At 35.6% G+C, this 15,192-nt stretch overlaps 1 protein-coding gene across 1 annotated transcript in view; it reads left to right on the top strand.

Annotated features, from left to right (window-relative positions):
• ME1 (malic enzyme 1) overlaps nt 1-15,192 on the top strand; it is a 214,144-nt gene that overhangs the window by 164,783 nt on the left and 34,169 nt on the right. The window contains exon 7 of the mRNA XM_031012399.3: nt 5,334-5,443. Within this exon, the coding sequence (XP_030868259.1) occupies nt 5,334-5,443 (110 nt within the window). The remainder of the gene's footprint in view (nt 1-5,333; nt 5,444-15,192) is intronic.

Below are 15,192 nucleotides of genomic sequence, written 5' to 3'. Positions count from 1 at the left end.
GTGAATTCTTGATCAGTTATAATCAAAGAAAAATTCATATTCTCACCAATATCTGTTCATATATTTCCTATAATAAAAGGACCTGGTACGTTGAATGCATACAAATACTGTTTTGCTATTAATAGTTTTATGATAAAATTATAACACCCTTATTTTATCAGTGCAATATTTTCAGATGTAAATATGCTATTCATTTCATTGACTTGATAACTCTGTTGGTGCTCTGTGGTAGCCAGTATATACAGCACTGGGCCCTGTGGTTCAGTCCAGACCTTACCACCTACTAGCAGTATGAACTCAACCATGGCTTTTAATCTTACTGAGTTCATTTCTTTATCTGTTAAGTGGATAATACCTTCTTCACTGGGTTGCTGACAGAATTGAGATAATCCCTGTAAAGTATGAAGCATAGTGCCTGACACATAGTGCTAGATATAGTGATTAGTCACTGTGATAAGGTATTTGTCAGATTTAACAATGCCACGGGAGCAAAATCTCTGCAGTTTTTACATGTTAATTTTATGGGTGTTATTTCTGTTAACTTTTAAAACCGTTTGCACCTAGTATTTTATGTGGTATTTTGATCATAAAATAGTAGGTTCTTTTCATAGTTATGTAGAATTGAATTGGCTAACTTCTCAGTGTTCCACTACTTATAATTTTATAGTGACAAAGTGGGTTCAAATTGGAACTAATTATCCCTTATGTGGCTTTCTTTTATTATATGACGCAAGATGCTTGTATCACAAAATGAATTCACAATTCCTCTCTCTAAATCTTTAGGAGTCAAATCAGAGTTAACTACCAGGTAGAGAAAAGTCATGAAACTAAAACTGATATATAGTTTCTAAGGGATACTTCTAAAATAAACTTTTGTAAATGATAAGGTATCCTGTACACCATTTTACTACCTATGCCTATTCCCAGATTTCACTTAAGAAACATCATAAATTTATAGCCTGACCACATTGTGTCCTAAACATTGAAGGCAAACCATATTGTAGGGATTTCATTTTAACCACAGAGAAATTCTAACAAGCACAAAACCGCAGAACCAAGTAAGTAGTAGATCCGGGAATAGAATTGAGAAGGCTCTGATTCCTCCTCACATACTGAGACCACAGAGTTCTGCTCCTTCTGAACATAATGACAGCTCATCCAATGCTTCTAGACCACCAGTATATGATACATCGGGAGCAAACCATATGACAGCACTCTCCAAAGGCTCACAGTCTTTACTTTCTAAAGGCCTGCTTAGAAACCAGAGAAGTAGAAGAGCCATTACAAGCACCTCATGATTATTGACTGATATTTGTGTTTGGGGTACTTAGTTGCTATGACGAAGTTTGCTTCTCTGCTAGGTTATAAAAATGTAATAATTTGTAACCATAGAAATGATTTTACCAGTTTTTAGTAACATTTTTGTAATTATTAATACAGCTAGCTAAAGTGTTTCCTTGGAGGATAAACGGCATCATACATAAAAGGAGTAGAAAAAGTTTACGTTCCCTTCAGAATTGACCCCCCTATCCCATTTTACTTTTAAATTGTTGCTTCTTTTTGTCTTTAGTGATTTACAGAGCACTGAAATGGTTGTTTTAAATATTTTGTCTTGCAATATCGTTGCTGTTTAGGGAATGAATTTGCCAACTTCTTCACTCTGTCATGCTAGAAGTAGACTTATTTTTATTACTATTTTATATGGATGAAAATTGCTTGTATTTCCCTACATTTTACCATTTTATTATACATAGGCCTTTTAAACTGGGATTATTTTTGTTCTTTCTGAAATATACCTTTTAGAAGTTTCTTTAGTAAAAGTCTTTTGATTTTTATTTATCTAAAGATGTCTTAATTTTATTTATTTTTTATTTATTTTTTAATTATTATACTTTAAGTTCTGGGGTACATGTGCTAAATGTGCAGGTTTGTTACATAGGTATACATGCGCCATGGTGGTTTGCTGCACCCATCAACCCATCATCTACATTAGGTATTTCTCCTAATGTTATCCCTCCCCTAGCCCCACACCCCCAAACAGGCCCCGGTGTGATGATGTTCCCCTCCCTGTGTCCATGTGTTCTCATTGTTCAACTCCCACTTATGAGCGAGAACATGCTGTGTTTGGTTTTCTCTTCTTGTGTTAGTTTGCTGAGAATGATGGTTTCCAGCTTCATCCATGTCCTTGCAAAGGACATGAACTCATCCTTTTTTATGGCTGCATAGTATTTCATGGCATATATGTGCCTCATTTTCTTTATCCAGTCTATCACTGATGGGCATTTGGGTTGGTCCCAAGTCTTTGCTATTGTGAATAGTCCCACAATAAACATACATGTGCGTGTGTCTTTATAGTAGAATGGTTTATAATCCTTTGGGTATATACCCAGTAATGGGATTGCTAGGTCAAATGGGATTTCTGATTCTAGATCCTTGAGGAATCGTCACACTGTTCCACCATGGTTGAACTAATTAACACTCCCATTAACAGTGTAAAAGCGTTCCTATTTCTCCACATCCTTTGCAGCTTCTGTTGTTTCCTGACTTTTTAATGATCACCATTCTAACTGGCGTGAGACGGTATCTCACTGTGGTTTTGATTTGCATTTCTGTAATGACCAGTGATGATGAGCTTTTTTTTCATATGTTTATTGGCTGCATAAACCTTACTGTTGAAGAATAGCTTTGTCTAGGATGACAGTTATTTTCTCTTAGCCCTTTGAGAATATTATTTACCTGCCTGTGGCTTCTATTGTTACTATTAAATAATTTTTTAAAATCTGTAGATTTTTAAGTGGCTATAGAGTACTCATGTGCCAGTCATTGCATTGAGCACTTAACGTTTATCACTTCATTTAATCCTGCTAACAGCCTTATGGTAATAGGCTGTTACTATTCTCATTTTTCTGATAGGAAATCAGAGGCACAGAACAGTTAAGGATGCATGGTATGTAAGGAGGACAAGATTGATCCCAGGAGCTCTGACTCCAGAGCCTATGCTTATAAACCAGTATGACAGCCAAGTAAATACTTAAAAAGAAGGATAAAAGATGATTAACAGTACTAAATATTAAAATTACTATAAAGCTGTAGGAATTAAAGTAGGGAGGTTTTTTTTCTTGATAGATTAGTAAGACTAATCATTACTGTTAGACTGTCATTACTGAGCAATGCCAATGTGGTATACCTGTGTGCCTGTTTCCTCATCTATTGGATGAGAATAATAATAGTACTTACTTCACAGAGTGGTTGTGAAGAGTAAGTGTGTGTGTGTAATATCTTATAAAGGAAAACATATTTGTTGTCATCAGCAGTAGTAGAATAAAATAGGAAAGCACAGAAACAGACCCTACTATATATCAGAATATAGTATCTAATTATAGGTGATGAGGAGAAGGATGAACTGTTAAATAAATGGTGCTGACATAGTTGGGTGATTATATAGAAAACAGAAATTTTGGTATAGCTTGTTTTTTTAATCTATGGCCTAACAGTAAAAGTATACCAGATTTAGAGGTTAACTATTTTCTAAATTTATAATATAATTAGAGGAAATTTTCATTAATAGTTAAATAAATATATGTAGAGGAGACTGTTGTAAGCATTTCATCAAAGGAGAAACCATAAATAAAAGAATTGAAAGATCTAACCACATAAAAATTTAAAATTTATTTGGTGAAAACAATTAGGAACACTGTCTAAATAATTAATGGCACAGTGTACTAGATTAGAAAAACCATTTGCAATATATATAACAGAAGGTACTATTCTTATGAAATAATAAAGAAAACAACTATAACAATGGAAAAATGAACAAGTGAACATAGAATCTTCCAGAAAGAATTACAAATGGCAAATAGACATAGAAAAAGATGCTAGGCTACACTAGTAATAAACAAACAAACAAACAAAAAACGTTAACACCAGTTTTCACCTGTGAATTTTACAGTAATTTAAAAAGATAGTCTACCCAAGATAAATATGTAATTATATATAAATTAACATAATTGAAGGGAAATAACAAACTTACAGAGTTTTTTATTGTATCAGAAGAAAAAGAGAGAAAAATCATCCGCTTTGTGATATCAGGGGGTAGTGGTTTGAGACTGTCCTTGAATTATAATGTTGACAAGAAGTGAGAAATTAGTGCAAGGTTTAACATTCTCTGTTCTGAGAGGTTTGACATCAGGGGGAAGAAAGATAAGTAACTATAGCTTTGATTTTGTCATGGCCAAGGGAGGTGGTCTTAAAATCAGGTAGTCCTGAAAATGCTTGGGGACAGGAAAGGACCAGTAGTAAAGGAGAAATTGCAGCTGTTAGTATAGAGAGGTGCAGTTGATTCAGTAAGGTCCATAGGGAGGTTCGAAACAAGGAAGCAAGAATCATTCTCACAAGTTGAGGAAGAAAATAGACATAAAAGTACAAAATATTTTAATGTAGGGGAAAACTGAGAAGGTTAATAATGTTCTCTCTACCATTGATCTTAGTGAGGTAGTGACTGGTAAGAGACTTGGGAGACCAGGAGAATAAAAGGTTTGTAAAAGCTGCTGCTATGGTCTAATCATTACTATTACATGTTACGTTGTATATGCTGAAATGTAGTCGCCATTGTGAAAGTATTAAGAGATGGGGCCTTTTGGGAAGTGATTAAGCCACGAGGACTCAACCTTCATGAATGTTTCATCAGTGCCCTAATAAAAGAGACTGAAGAAAGCATGTTTACCCATGAAGCTAGACGGGAGGAATGGAAGGGCCACAATGAAGATCTGACCGTATCTTTCACTACACCCTTACATTTACTACCACATTATAGCCAAATAGGGCTTTTAAACCATTTTTTAAACAATTTTTCTTTTTTATCTTTCAGCTCAGTTATTTTGCTTCTATTTTTCCTCAGCTTATAAAACCCCACATCTCTACTTTTGAAATTATAACTATTCATTAAAACTCGTTCATTTGTTGCTTTGTCTTTGATCACAGCCAGAAGTGATATCTATCTTCAGAACACCTATCATTCCTTGTTTATACCACTTTTATATTACTTCTTATTTACTTCAAAATTTTTTGTTTACACTAAAAGTTAAATTCTGTAAGGAAAGGGAACATATTTTGGTCATTTTATGTTATTTCACAGTGCCAACACAATGCCTTTTCTGTAGTAAGCATGTAAATATTTGCTGAACAGATATTATATTACATATTTATACTTAAGCAGCAAGATAGAACCTTTAAAAGGAAATAATGTTTTCCTATTTCTATGGGCTAATTTTAGAAGTTTATTTTTAAATAGCATTTTATTAGCCTCTTCTAATATGAATGTTTTTGTCCCATAGGTATGGCAAGAATTGCCTTATTCAGTTTGAGGATTTTGCCAATGTGAATGCATTTCGTCTCCTGAACAAGTATCAAAACCGGTATTGCACATTCAATGATGATATTCAAGGTAACAAAATTTTCACTGCATATGGATCAATAACATGTCTGAAATTAGTTCATAATTGTAATAATGATTCAAATTCAATCAATATATACTGAGTACCTTTTAAATTCCAGGAATTATGCTTGCCGATGTCACATACTATTTCTCATCTAGTTGCATATATTTGAGAAAAGTACTCTCTGACTGTATAATATACCATATTATCCATTAGCTAGAAAATGAGCTCCAAGAAATCTGACAAAATCCCTGGTGATTATGGCTAAACAAAGAATGAAATGTATGAGACTATATTATTCATTGCTTAAAAATAAAAGTATACATACTTCTCTCTTCAGCCTATCTTAGCCACAATTTTTATGCTTTACCCCAGTAGGAGCTGCGTTTGTGTAGTATGCTGCATTTTGCTATTTGTCTTTGATTGTAGATGCTTGGCTACCTGCTTTTGTCTAAGCTGCCAAATTTTTTCCTCTTTAAGCTCTAGTTTTTTAATCCTCTCCAGATCCATGCAGAGCCCACCCCCCAATGCACATGTCTTACTATGAGAATCTTACAGATTCTTTTTCATTATTGGAAGGTAGGGGGAAGCACAGGTAGATGAGCTGAGGAGAAATACCGTAAAGAGGTTTTGCAACTTGAAATGAGATTGCAAATGGCTTCCATTTCACTAATTCCAATGAATGTTTTTCAGTGTTTATCTTATTTGAATTTTCAGCAGCATTCCACATTGTTGACTCACCTTGTTTCTTGAAATACTCTTTTCTGTTGGCTTCCATGTCAGGGCATTCTGCTGGTTTCTTCTTACCTCTTTGGCTGTTTGCCTTTTCTTTTTCTTCTGCAGGTTCATCCTTTCCTGTCTAGCTATTAAATGACAAAACACTTCATTTTTAAATGACCTGCTCAGTGCCAGCTCCTTTTCTTTTTGTTCTGCTATATGTTCTTAGGTATATACTCAGGTCCACACATTCAATTAGCAAATTTATATTGCCAGCCCAGACTTCTTTGTATTCCAGGTCTATACACCCATGTCTTTATTTAAAATCTCCACTTAGGCGCCTATAATCCCAGCACTTTGGGAGGCCAAGGCAGGCAGATCGCTTGAGCATAGGAGTTCGAGACCATCCTGGGCAACATGGCGAAACTCTGTCTCTACAAGAAAATACAAAAATTAGCCTGGCATGATGGTGTGTGCCTGTAGTCCCAGATACTCGGGAGGCTGAGGTGGGAAGGATTGAATCCCTTGAGCCCAGGAGGTCGAAGCTGCAGTAAGCCATGATCATGCCACTGCACTCCAGCCTGTGTGACAGAGCCAGGCCCTGTCTCAAACAACAACAACAACAGCAGCAACAACAACAACAACAGAACTCCTGCTGGATATCTCAAAGTTATCTCCTACTTAACCTACTCCCAAATCAAACTCTTATTTCCCCACCAAACCTGACCTTCTTCCAGTGTTCTCCTTTTCAGTGAATTGCTGATAGCTCCCTCTTCAGCTTTCCCACCAAATACAGTCTATCACTAAACCTTTTGCATTTCCTATCATCAAAATCTGTGTTTTTCATAGATTTCTCCTCATCACCCCAGTGTAAATTGCTATCATCTAAGTAATCTATCCACATTTACTCTTGCTTCCCCTTCTTATATGTTTTCTGCATAATATCTCTACAATTTGTCAGATGTAGATCTAAGTGCTCAGGCTTTTGTGGTGAACAGAGATAGTTTTCTTTTTGCTATAGAAATCTGATCTTATTATTTCTTCCTCAAAATAATTTGATGGATTTTCATTGTACTTAGGATGAAGATGAAAATCCTGAATGTGGCCCAAAATGCATGGTCTGACGCGTGTTTCTCTCTTCACTCATTCTAGCCATACTTCCTTTCTCAGGTCCTGAAATGAGCCAGGTTTCTTCTTATTTAAGGGTCTAGCCAAAAGTTGATCTCTCATCCTAGAATACCCTTTCTTCCCCTCTTCAAATCTCATCTCAGTTATGACATTCGTCATTAAACCCTTCTGAATTTCTGGGTCTGGGTCAATTCCACCTCATAGGCTGCCATAGCACTAATTATTTTTCTTTTTTCCTTATCATAGTAGCATTTTTATATATTTATGCAATTTTTTTTTTTTGAGACAGAGTCTTGCTCTGTTGCCCGGGCTGGAGTACAGTGGTGCAATCTTGGCTCACTGCAACCTCTGCTCCTGGGTTCCAGTGATTCTCTTGCCTCAGCCTCCTGAGTAGCTGGGATTACAGGTGCGTGCCACTGCGCCTGGCTAATTTTTGTATTTTTAATAGAGATGGGTTTTTGCCACATTGGTCAGGCTGGTCTCGAGCTCCTGAATGCAAGTGATCTGCCCGCCTCAGCCTCCTAAAGTGGTGGGATTACAGGCATAAGCCACCATGCCTGACCTATTTATGCAATTAAAAAAATCAGTGTCTCCATTCCAACTAAATTTTAAGCTCTGTGAAGGCAGAGAACATGGGTATTTTGTTCATCACTGTATCATTAACTTGTCATTAACATAGCCCCAAGCCCACAGAAAGTATTTAATGTTAGTGGAACGAATCAACGTAATATGCCTAAAGCAGGGGTTGGCAAAGTACAGCCTGTGAGCCAAATCTAGCCACTGCCGGTTTTTGTAAAGTTATTGCAACAAAGCCATGCCCACTTGTTTATATATTGTTTACAGTGGCTTTCATGCCATAATAGCAGAATTATGTGTGGGATAGACACTGAATGGCACACAAGCCCTAAAATATTTACTATATTGCCTTCTATGAAAAGAGTTTGCCAACCTTTGGTCTAAAGAATTAAACATGAAAGAGTTGGTGAGTGTTGAACTAAGGAGTTGGTAGGTTGACTTGGGTAGGTTTGCATTTGGAAAGATTATTCACACTGTCTTCAGTCTAGAGAATAGGATTGAATTGGAGCACATTTGAAGGCTGTTGCTGAAATCTATGATGGTGGCATCTTGCTCTAAGAAAGTGCCAGTGAAGTTAGAAGTAGACAGGTAATTAGTTGTTGATAGTGAAGGTGAGGAAGGAGCCTAGGCTTTTGCCTTGAAGAACTAGAAGAATGGCAGGGCAGTAACTGAGATGGATAAAGTGAGAGACACTGTTAAATGCAGATGTTAAGAGCATGGACTATAGAGTCACACTGATTTGCTTTGCCCTTTACTAGCTATGGACTTTGACCAATTTACATAACCTCTCTGTGTTTAATTTCTTACCTGTGGCAGAAAGTTATATAACAGCTTCTATTTTTTTTCTTTGAACAATAGATCAGAAGTTTGAGGAAAACAAAAAATATATGTAATAGCCTCAAAGAAATATTTATTTCTTTGAAATAAATATGTTATTTTCAAGGAAAATAACAATCCTGTTATTTTCTTTGAAATAACAGGATTGGAAGTTTGAGGAAAATAAAAAAAAAAAACCAGATCTGAAAGAACTATTGTAGAGAACTAGAGAGCCAACGGACTATGAAACATAAAAGGATTCAGTCAGCAGACATTGCAGATTCAGTTGAAATTAATACTGTAAATGTATCATGATGCTGGCTGAGCAGCTTGAGTTCAACAGTTCAGGAATAGGCAAGGCCACAATGAACAGCTGGATTCATCTATGTTAGATATTTTATTGTATTTGTGCAAAGAAAAGACAATGGGATAAAAGCTAAGGTTAAAATGATGACCATGACACTAAGCTGGATAGGGAAGAAAGTGAAGATAAAAAGACTGTTAGATGGGGGAAAGGCCTAGACATTCCAATGGGGTTGAAGAATGGGTATAATAAGGATGATTGAATTAGAGGCCTGGGAAGAGAGGAGACTGTAGACCATGAGTAAAGTATTCTGATGTAGTACTTTCAAGGATTGGTTCTGAGTGATGGCAAGCACAAGACGAAATTTAGAAGGAAGTCAGTTGAAGTGGAATAAAGGTGAATGCTATTGGAAATGAGGTGATCAAAGAAAGTTTAAACGTAAAATGGGGATGATAATGTTTCTCTCATGGAGTTTACATTGAGGACAAAATAATTATTTGTAGAAATACCCTATAAACTGAAAGGTACTTTATAAATAATAATTTTTAGGCCAGGCACAGTGGCTCACACCTGTAATCCCAGCACTTTGGGAGGCCAAGGCGGGCGGATCACGAAGTCAGGAGTTCGAGACCAGCCTGGCCAATATGGTGAAGCCCCATCTCTACTAAAAATACAAAAAATTAGCCCAGCATGGTGGCGCATACCCGTAGTCCCAGCTACTCGGGAGGCCCTTGAACCCGGGTGGTGGAGGTGTCAGCAAGCTGAGATCGTGCCATGCACTTTAGCCTGGGAAACAGAGTGAGACTCCATCTCAAAAAAAAAGAAAAAAGAAAAAAAGTATATATATAATAATTCTTAAAATTCACCATGCTTAAGTATTTAGTATGGCAGCTATATACATTTAACGGCTTTAAAAATCCTGAGTCTTCATTTCTTTTGAGATACATGAAAGTAATTGGTCAAATCTTTCTTTTCCCCAAATTCTTTGTGATGTTAATTACATTGTTCCTTCAGTGCCAATTTTCATGACAAAGATGCCTAAGTTAAGTAAATTGTGTTTTATTCTTTTTTATATTAAATTTCTTTTTGAGTATTCATGAAAAGCGAATATAGGGTTTCAGAAATGGAATAATCTGGAAATTTCCAGGTGTTAAGAATTGTGAGCTATAGAAAGATAGCCTGATTTTAATATTATTTGCATTAGTCTATTTTCACACTGCTACAAAGAACTTTCCTGAGACTGGGTAATTTATATAAAGGAAAGAGGTTTAATTGACTCACACTTTCTTATGGCTGAGGAGGCCTCAGGAAACTTACAATCATCGTAGAAGGCAAAGAGGAAGCAAGCACCTTCTTCACAAGGCAGCAGGAGAGAGATGAGAGAAGGAAGAACTTCCAAACACTTATAAAACCATTAGGTCTCGTGAGAATTCACTCACTATCACAAGAACATCATGGGTAAAACCGCCCCCATGATCCAATTACCTCCCTCCCTCAACACGTGGGAACTACAGGTCCCTCCCTCAACATGTGGAGATTACAACTTGAGATGAGATTTGGGTGGGGACACAGAGCTAAACCATATCAGTATTGCATACTAACTTGAAGATACCATGTATAATAATGATAAAGTGCCTTTGGTGCTACAAACACATGCTTCGTAGACCAGTGTTTTTAAGTCACTTGTCAATTCATTTTGCAGTGTTCTCTAAAACAGCCACCAGTAAACTGTTGAACAAAACTACAGAATTCCTTTAATATTGTATATCTTCTGATTTTGTGGGTCTGATGTAAATGTCCATACAAAGTTAAAGACCAGTATTAAATAATTTCAAATTATCATGCAGAGTTAATAGGAAACAGAGTTCAGTTTAAGAAAACGAATGCTAAATTCAAATTATCAAACAAAACAAGCAACTAGGGTCAGGATTTCTATCCATCAAGGCCAGGAATTTAGAGGTCAGGCTCTGGGGTACATCAGAATTAAAGGCTGGGGCACAGGATATCAGAAGCAAGAGCCAAGCCTAGGTCAAGAGCAGTGCAAGAAGGAGCCCTGAGGATCCACAGCAGAATATGCCCCCCAAGCAGGTCACCACAATGGAGGCATTACATAACTAGTTTTTCATGACTAATTCGGCCTAAAATATAATCTGCACATATATAGTCTATTTATTTCCATATAGGAATTTTAAAGTATTACTGCCTTAGGGAATAAAAAGATAGGTTTGAGAAAAATATGTCTAATCTCTGACTAGAGAAAACCTTTGGCAAGTTATTGGGGTTCTGACTAGAAATGACCAAACCATTTTGTGCACATCATGCAAAATCGTGCCCTTATGACACAGTTTCTCCGTATGGTTCTTTTTTACCTTTGTAACCTTATGTTCTTACCATTATGCCCACAGATGTAATACTTTCCTCTCTGCAGGCACAGAAATTGCATTCCAGTGCCAACAAAAATAATTATCTAACCATTACAGCCTTACCATGTAAATAAATGTGTTTACACTGGACCCTTGGGTGGACTCTTTTCTTTTTTTTTTTTTAACAGATGTGTTATTTAAAGATATGATTTATGAAAAGTATTTGATTAAAATTGTATATACTTAGAATTCTACTAAGTTAGTTATCTAAAATAACCTTAAATAATATAGATTTTGATTCAAAATGTATTTTAGACATGAATGCATTCTCATTATAAATTATTTTAAACTGGAAAAAATGCATAAATTGAATCTATTAAGAAATTGGCCACATAATTATATAATCTGAATACAAACAGAATTCAGCAAATTCAGACTGAAAAAAAATAAGGTTTCAACCTCTAGTCATTTAAAATAAGCTACAAAAAGAAATTTTTCTTCTCATAGTAGCCTCTGGAATAGTTACTTTGTAACATGACACTCTAAATATTGCACATAGAAATTTTTGCCATAATAAACTAGTTTGACTTGTTAGTATTTTTAAAAAATACATTTAATATATTAGGCTACATTTTTGTAAATATAGTGAAATCTTATACTGAATGCTTTGATAATTGAAAAGATCAAAATCAGACATGGTAGAACAGATATTCACAAAAGGATACCATGGCCAGTAAACATATTTTTGGAGTTTAGCCTTACTATTAAGTTTTTAAAAATTTATTAAACAGCAAGTGAGAAACTGATTTTCTCTATCAAGCTAGCAAAGATTTTTGTTATAAACCCAACTGTTAATGATGCTTTTAGAAAATGAGCACTTGCATCCATTGATGGTAGAAGTATAGATTGATACAACTTTTGGGGAGCCAGTTTGTGTCAAAAACCTAAAAACATGCAGATCTTTACCTGATACAATTCTTTTGTACAAATTTATCCTGAAGAAATAGCGATGTGCAAATTAAATATACAAAGTATTGCAATGCTATTTTTAATAGCAAAAAATCAGAATCCTCTAAATATCTAAAAATAGAGGTTTGGTTAAATGAATTACCATATACCCATAGTATGGAATATTATAACTGTACAAAATAATATTTTAAAATATATTATAGACATGGTTAGGTATTCACAAGATATTTTTAAGAGATAAAAAGCATGTTAAAATGGTAGGTATGGAATGAGGTATTTTTTGTAAATTAAAATTTTTTGAATATACACATATCAGTATGAGACAAAAATTTGTTAAGACTAAACATCAGAATGTTGAAAGTGGTTACAGCTACACAGTGGGATTACAGGTGACTTTTTTGGTCTTTATCTGGATTTTAACACTGTTTAACGCATTTACCACAATGAGCATGTATTTATGAATAACTATTTCAACTGCAGAAAGATCAAACATGGCACAATTGTTGAGCCATAATATCAAAAATACCTAACATATAATCTTTCATTAGCAAGATAACTTAGTACCAAAGCTTTTTACTTCCATTAGTATTCTTTCCAAAGTGGTATTGTTGTTGATGTTGTAATTTGGAATTCGCCATCATCTCATATCAGTGACATTCTTCATTATGTCACCACTTATTTGACAAAATACTAGACATAACTGATCGTAGCAGACAAGTTATACAAAGAAAGAAAGAAAATAGCATTCTGACTATACTTCTTCCTCTTACTCATAGATTTTTCTGAGTTAATACTCATTTAAGACTTACAATTAATATTCTGAAACATTTCTATGTGTAGATCCTATATTTATATGTAGATCCTATAAGATTTCTTTATATTAAAATGCAAAAAAAATTTAGACTATCTTATTATATAAAAATGTGTTTTGTCAAATACTTATCAGAAAAAGCTCATGAATTAGAATGTAAGAATATTTTGTTGAATATTTTTATTACAAAAGAATGTAACATGGAAGAATTTTAAAATATTACTTTGCCTCGGCCAGGCACGGTGGCTCACGCCTGTAATCCCAGCACTTTGGGAGGCCAAGGCAGGTGGATCACCTAAGGTCACGAGTTCAAGACCAGCCTGACCAACATGGAGAAACCCCGTCTCTACTAGAAATACAAAAAAATTAGCCGGGCATGGTGGTGCATGCCTGTAATCCTAGCTATTTGGGACGCTGAGGCAGGAGAATCGCTTGAACCTGGGAGGCAGAGGTTGCGGTGAGCCGAGATCATGCCATTGCACTCCAGCATGAACAATAAGAGTGAAACCCTGTCTCAGAAAAAAAAATTATTTTGCCTCACTAATAATGATACCCCACTACTTTGGGAAAGAAGTTCATGGTTAAAAGATGGCTTGTTTTCCTGTAACTTCAACCTCTTTCTCTCTATTGCCTTCTTCCCTTTAGTCTATGACCATAGACCATATTTAAATTGATTTCAGTCTTAAAATTATTGCCTCAATTCCATTTTCTTCCCTCCATCAGTCAATGTCCTTCTTCCCTTAAAAACATAAAAATAAGATATTTGCCTCAACCTTGTTTCCCTCTCACCCCATCTCCATCCTCACCCCATTCTTCCTTTTCTTATCTAAGCTTCTCCAAGGAGTGTTCCACACCTGCTCTCCCTGTTCTTCACCTTTTATTTCTTCCTCAGAATACTGCCATCCATCTTCAGCCCTGACATGCATGCCACTAAAAACAGCTCTTTGATAGGTCACAGGTGATGTAATTGCAAGATCCAATAGCAATTTTTCATTTTCTTTCTTGATTGACCTTTGTTCTTTGTCATTACTTCTCTCTGTTTTCAGGTAAGTATATGCTCTTTTACCTCTTTGATAATTTTTTCTCTGTCAATGTGTGTTATAACAAAAATGTGTTATAACACATTTTTCTGCCCTCTATTCCTTAAATGTTCATGTTCATTTAGGTTCTCTCCTTTAGCCACTCACTCTGAATAATGTTATCATTCCACACGACCTCAATACAACTACATGTTTTAAAATTCTAAATATCTGTGGCCCAGATTATATGTAACTATTTCTTGATACTGCCATCAGAATAACACATGACAGGAAGCACAAGCTTTGTGCAAAAGCTCAAAATTGAACCTCCTAATTTGTTTGCATACCCCCAGCCTCAAATTTCTCAAAACCGTCACCCACCACTATTCTCTGAATTTAAAATCTTTAAACACCATCTGCTACCTATAATATATTATAATTATATATACCCGTATATACCTGTAGGTACTATTAGTATATAGTAGAAGGCCCTACATGATCTGACCCCAAAACTTCTCTAGCCTCATATCACTTTGCATTCTAGTAAGGTGTGTTTGCTTCAGCAACACTGCACACAGTTTCACATGTGTTTTATGTTCTCTCTCCTTTTATATTTTAGAAGGCTGGGTATACAGATGGAGGTAGTATTCTGAGTCTTTACTGTAAGATGACTTTGTTGGGCCATTTCCTTAGGTAATCTTCCTTTTCAGTCTCTTTGGATTCCTTCTCTTACACTGCTGAGATTCCACAGAAAAGATTTTTCCAATCTCGCTCCTGATACTACCTTTCTGCCAGCGCTCTTTAAGTAGGAGAAGATTGGAGGGTCTCCGTATTGACTATGTAAACTTTCAGTTAAGCTTGTTTCTAGTATGGAATCCTTGCCCCCAATTATGCCTGGTGTCTTATACTCCAATGACCCTTTCCAGAAAATGAGCCTCAAGTTTTCTTTCAAACTTCCAGAGTGTGGGGAAGTTGACTATCTTCTAGAAGGAGAGGGGGATGCAGATCTGGGTTTTAACTGATACATATATATATATATACACACACACACATA

This window comes from Gorilla gorilla, chromosome 5 (assembly GCF_029281585.2).
Source record: "Gorilla gorilla gorilla isolate KB3781 chromosome 5, NHGRI_mGorGor1-v2.1_pri, whole genome shotgun sequence".
Taxonomy (NCBI): Eukaryota; Metazoa; Chordata; class Mammalia; order Primates; family Hominidae; genus Gorilla; species Gorilla gorilla.
Note: the sequence above shows the minus strand (reverse complement) of the source record. Positions and strands in the feature narration are given on the sequence as shown.